Source organism: Morone saxatilis, unplaced genomic scaffold (assembly GCF_004916995.1).
Source record: "Morone saxatilis isolate NCDOM2014 unplaced genomic scaffold, NCSU_SB_2.0 Contig11, whole genome shotgun sequence".
NCBI classification, from domain to species: domain Eukaryota; kingdom Metazoa; phylum Chordata; class Actinopteri; family Moronidae; genus Morone; species Morone saxatilis.
Window position 1 is genome coordinate 31,190,077 of NW_023339663.1, and position 6,525 is coordinate 31,196,601.

Sequence of the window (6,525 nt, forward strand, 5' to 3'; positions counted from 1 at the left end):
ATTAGTAATTACTTACACTACTAGTTACTAGGGAAAGTAATATTACTACTGTAATATTATTACTAGTTATGCCTTACTGCCCAACACTGGAGTTCACCAAGTATTCTAATTGATCATCATTAATGGCAAATGTCATGGAAGTCAGGACATTAATATCCGAGAAACCTTTTCCTAGATTAGAATGATTGTTCCTGGGAACTACTAAGATGATAGTGACGAAAGGGAAAGATCTGGTACTCATACATGAACTTCACCTGAGTTGTCCCTGCATGGACACAGAGCTAGTGTTGACTGTGTTAGTAATGAGGTTTAATGACAGTCTTTTGCTATATATTTTCTTATGTTATTGTAATAACCATTTGTGGTGACAGTCAGCCATTAACATACACCTTTGAAATCTACCTTTTATTACAAAAACAATATACTTTCATCTCAAATGCTGTGTGTCAGGTTACCAATAAATCATTTTGTGTCTCATCGAAATGAAATGTCTCACTTTGATCATCATATATTTAATAAAAATAAACATTATTGGAGGTGATTAACAACAACAATGGCGAGGTGTGCCTTATCTTAATCAAGATATCTGCTTTTTTGTTTTTTACATTATGGAATACATCTATGAGAACAAAAGTAGGAGGGGTTGGACATGGCATACATCAGACACACTGGATGAACGATAGCTCTGAGTAATGAAGATGCCTGAAACTGCTACAGTAAAATGATTGACAGGTCATGCTGATCAAATTGCCCCCTTCCAAAGAAAAAAACATGGAGGTCACAAGTCTTCATATAACAAATAAAAGATTATGTTGAACTGAGCAGTAGGTCTCACACTGAAATGGTCTGTGATGTCAGAGTTCACAGTGGCTGCAAAAGAAATGTGAGAGTGGAGTGTTTGAGGAGGGTCATGTGGCCACATTGTATATAGGCTGTGTGTGGATCAGTAGGGATGCTCCTATCATTCCACACACACATCCACACTCTGCTCTGTCAATAGTCATGTGGCTTTCATCTCTGTTTTAAGTCTGAGAAGCATCCTTCTTTTCTTTAGTTTCTTCAGTCCAACTCTCCTATCCTTTTGTTGCATTGCTTTCAATCCCTGCAGTGATGTGTTGCGGCATACATAGATTAAATGTGACCCTTTCTCCCCTGGTGGGCACTGACTGCTGCTTATTTTGTTTGTTTTTTTGGTATAGAAAGTGATAACATTGCAGGTTGACATAATTTTGGTTGGAGTCTCTTCAGTGGTCCAATAGGAAGGGGAGGAGCTTGTGCAGGAAGAGTAACGTGATGCAGAGGGGGTTGATGGTGCTCATCACACCACAGCCTGGATGAGAGAAAAAGGCAGATGATAAAATAATTACAACAATTATAGTAATCTGCAAGTTAAACACTTATCTTGTGTAATAGTGTTACTGAAGACTGATTAATCAACAAGACTAATGCTGCATTCACATTGATTCAGGCAGACGGTAGATAGATGGACAGCACCTTCTGGACAGCACAGGAAAGACAAATCGTCCGACGGAATGGCAAGACAGCTAAATCAAACACGATGACGATATGTTGCAGTGGTGATGAAGAAAATAATAAAATATTTTTAAATCAATTATTTGGTGTATATTATTTTATTAATTAGCATTTTAATGTCCAGATTGCCCATGTGTTCTCCTTGAAGCTAGGTAACATCCAAAAAAGTAAAAATATTTTATCTACCGTTACCATTTCTAGTATTCTGTGCAGGCCTCATCAAATTTTACCTGCTCTCGTCCACTAAAATATTTGGTTTCTTGACATGAATGTCTGAATCACATTGCATGACAATCTATCCAGTAGCTGTTGAGATATCTCAGTGTAGACCAAAGTGGAGAACCAACAGACATTACCCTCCATAGAACCGTGCCTCTAGCATGCTTTTCAAGGCCCAGCTCAGTGAATACGAGTGTCAGTGAGTGAACATCTATTTTCTGTGGAGTTGACTAATGATAAGACCTCTGCTCTCTTTCAATAGTGTTGAAATATGAGCCAAATTGATTTGAACAGTTTTATTTGTATAGCGCCGATCCTAAAAGGTCAAGTCTTTAAGATCACTCAAAATCGACCCTCAAAGATGTACTCCTCTCCAGCAGATGTGATATAATTGCTGCCTATGGTGTATTTGACCTGGGTATCAGCAATCATTGCCAGACAGCATTAGAAATACAAAACTGAAAAGACACAATCTTGAGTTATGTACCAGAAGAAGTTTTAACCCACAAGCCTTTCTAAATTACATATTTTCTAGAGATATTCACTAAACTTCTTTTATTCCAGATGTTGAATTAGCCCTGGATTACTTCCGGAAGTCAGCTTCATAATTAATAAACATGCATGAAATAGACTATGGCCTTGGTTTTCCCCTGATTTATCAGCTCTTTTTAAGGAAAGGAAAGAAGCCTGGTCCCTAGCCAGACGCACAGGGGAACAAATTCATTAGATGTCATTTAGACGCCTGAGGAACTAATATATATATAATATTTTTTGGACAAATTCTTGTCAGACCTGGACAAATTCTGGAAGGCAGTCAAAAATAACAAAGCCACCATTCCTCTTCCCTACAGTCTCATATTTAATGGTAGTTTAGCGTCAGAAAATAATATTTTTTTTGCTGCTACCGCTTCCACAATTTGATTTGATGATGCATATGGCTAGTCCAGAGTCCCAGTTATTCATTTCTTATTTAGTTTGTGTTGGCCACAGATTGTTCATCCTAATATTTAAGATATTAATGTTCTCAGTCATGATTCATTGTGTTTTCCTCTCATATCTTCTTCATCACGTCTCTTGGCTCCTGTTCACCCTCATATTTTCCCACTGGTCTCTGTTATACTGACAGTTTAATATCTGAGGCAACACTCTCCTACAGACCTCCCCTGGGGTCAGCTGAGGAAAAAAAAGTCTGTTCTCACGGTTTACAAATCCATGCGCAATTTATAAACCGTGCTCTCAGAGTCATACCAGCCTAGTGTGCCGATGGGCACTGATTGCAAACTATGGTTTATGAATCCATGGGCACTGATTATAAATCTGACAGTTTAGACATTGCACACAGATTTTCAATTTGAGAGTACAGATTTACACATAGCTACTTTTCATTTTCTCAGGTGACCCCAGGGGAGCTCTGTACCTTCCTGTTTCACACCATCTATTCACTGAGCTGAAAAGTGCACACCTCTCCTGTGTTACTCTGCAACGTGATATTTATTAATCCATGTACCAACTAAAACCTTCTACACATACAACAACCCTGGTTTACAGCAAAATTCAGCTCTGAAGGAGGCCTACAGAAGTGGGAACAGAATCTTGTACAGCCATGTCAGAAATAGGGATGGGAATCGAGAACTGGTTCCAAATTGTCCAATCTATCATAATCGTATGCAACCGAGCTTATCAATTCATTTATCAATACCAGCTTGTTTTTCTGACAGTTGCACATTGCAAAACAATGGTAAATGGACTGTACTATATAGCGCCTTTCTAGTCTTTCAACCACTTAATGCACTGTACACGCCACATGCCACACTCACCCCATTCACACACTGATGGCAGTGGCATGCAATGTGCCAAATGCGCCTCATTGAATTCAAACTCAACTAGCAAACTGGCAAGCTGTTGACCTTGATTATGTCATCAGTTCATTATTGTATTCCATTAAATATCTGTGTGAATTTTTTTTGCATTGAATAGGCCAACAAAACCACAGACGACAAATAAAAATATTAGAGGCAATTTGAGACACCTGACAGCTTATCTCTCCCCTCCCTTTGCCAGCCACCACCGCAGAAAAGTGACAGATGCCTGCATTTCAGAGCCCCTTCTCCCCGCTCACAACATTGGCTGTTATTTCTAAGGATAAGGCAGCGGACACAAGAGTGAGCATGAGGTAATCTTTCAATTTTGCCCACACTTTTTAAACTTCGTCTATTGTCAAATACTCAGAGCAGATCAACTCAGGAAAATGGGGGAAAAAACTGCTAAAGATGGATTCCTCTGGGTTCTTCTGTCAATAGAAAAGTGTCAGCGAGCCACTTAAACTGTATTGCATTTAGTGCGTAACAGACACCAGTAGCCACCATTATTATTATTTTTTTTTTTCAAACTCAACAATATCAAGCTTGGGGAAGACACATTGTGGAATGTAAGCAACTGAGTCTGGGATGTAGTGTGAAATAAACACTCATACTGACATAACATGATAGAAAACAGTGTCAAATGTTTCACAATCACAACTCCGCTGATGTGTCATTGGCCATTATGTGACAAATACATTAAATGATCCTTTGCTTCTTGTTTACATGGATTAAAGTGAATTTGTTAATTGAGCTCAAATCAAAATTGTGATTTAAGCACAAAGCAGCTAAAATGTTAAAGCTTTAATGTGCTTCAGTGAGCATTTCATTTGTTATTTAAACCTTTAGAAAAGATGTGCAGCCTCGATAAAATGTTTCTTGATTTTCAGACTAGAGCACCAGCTTTTCAGGAAAAAAAAGCACATGCTATGGTCCAACAGACTCCGCTGATAAAATAAAAACCAACTCCTTTTACCTCACCTAACATAAAACACGCAACACACGAAACAAAATAAAACTCAAAGCCATCTTTCTTAGTCTTTCTGCTGTTCCAACAACAATCACCAACTCTGGTTTGGGCAAAATAAATCCTTTTGATAATGTGCACTTACTTAATGAGAAACACAAGCTTGTGCTTCATTGAGGATCTTTGTCATTCTTTGTGGCAGCCAGGCAACAGTTCACAGCAGTTAACAAATGCATTGACTGATATTTCGAACATCGGCAATGGCAATGGAAGAAAGCATTTCCGTCCAGTTTAAATATTTTAACTTTTTGCTGTCCTCTGAGACAGAATTTACAACCAGATGTTATGTAGCTCCATTATATAAGGAAAAAACATGGGCAACAAGATGATAATAATTCATCAATTACATAATATACATAACACAAAATAATTTTATTTAATATATTTTAATATTTTAGTCCTCTGTCTGCAGTCTGCGCGAATCCATGTTAGTGCTGACATTCATCATGGATTTCTCATTCATTCCATTCAAACACTTTTATCTGCAGAAAATGGAATATCTAACTTTGGATAGGTTTTCAGTTGATGTTCCGTGCATTCCTTTCATTGGATAAGCATTCTGTCTCATCTAGTCTAAAAATGTTGAAGCTTTCCACCAAGATTTAGTTCACTTTTATCATCTGTAACCAAACTCACTGACTTCTCTGTGCAATTCCAGCAATACAATTCTACTTTGAAAAGCTAAACCAACAAGCCTATGTTCCATGAAATCAATTTCACTTCAATTTAAAGCTTGTATCTGCAAATGCTTCATCTGCAATTTCATGAATTTAATCTGACTACAAGAAATCATAGCACTCACACACTGTGGGAGTCAGTCAACAATAGTACATCATTTTTTTTCCCCAAAGCTGATGTCATAACCAATTTCGCATAAGTGTTCAGAGACTCAATAACGATAATGACACAGACTGCCATTAACTGTTGATTTGTTGATTGAGGAGTTGATTTTGAACCAAGACTCCAGCAAACATCTGTGTAAATCAGTTAACAACATATACATCAGCCAGAGGGTTAGTCTATAAGAAGTACAACATATGGCAACATAAATTACATTCTCATGGCTATTTTTTACTGATTTACTAAACTACTAGTTATCTAAGGCAGTGGTTTCCAATGAGTAGGTCGAGACACAAAATAAATGTGAGGGGTCACAGCACGATTAATTAAAGAAAAGAAGAAAACTAAAATACATTACAGACTCTTTTAATGCAAATAATCTAAAAGTAACTGAAACCGACATGACATTAAATTAAGTTTTATAACTAGGTTCAGGAACAAAGACCACGCCCTGCACTCATCTAATTTCTGCTCAAAACATACTGAAGCACACCCTATCCGTTCACTCCCTCCTTGACTAACTTTCTACATGATCGGTGTCAGACAAGAAACACAAAAAAGGAATACCTCGTACCACAGAGAACAAGCTCATGCTCCATGCTCCTTTTTATGTTCGTTCAAAATACCATTTCGCCTCATAGTCCAGGCAAGCAAGGAAGCCCTGCAACAGTTAATAGTTTTATTTCAGAGTCATCATTGTAACATTAGTTTTCGGACGTATAAGCGTTGACATCGACATTCAATACATCCGTCCACATTCCACCCTCATATTCCCAGAGAACCGCTAACAGCACTCAGTCCAATCAAACGCAAACAGCCACTATCTACCCGCTCTAAAGAACTCATCGCAGTACAATTCACCTTTCCATTTCCCTCGTAAAGCAACATAATTCGTTCAGCATTCCCTGACCGCAGGTCAGAGCCAGACGGTTACAAGCCTCTGATACTTGACCCAGCCCCGCGGCTCAGCAGCTACGGATTCTACACATACCATATTCCGTTCGCATCCCAAGCCGCTGGTTGCTGTAGTATAAAATTTTATGTATG

The 6,525-nt window shown here is 38.2% G+C and overlaps 1 protein-coding gene across 1 annotated transcript; it reads right to left on the reverse strand.

Moving 5' to 3' along the window:
* Positions 1–272: 272 nt before the first annotated feature.
* vstm2b (V-set and transmembrane domain containing 2B) lies at positions 273–1,331 on the reverse strand (the record flags this gene model as incomplete). Its single annotated transcript, XM_035652013.1, is given in 1 exon segment — positions 273–1,331. A coding segment is annotated over 1 exon segment (87 nt), but the record flags the coding sequence as incomplete, so codon positions are not given.
* Between the last annotated feature and the right edge of the window lie 5,194 nt (positions 1,332–6,525).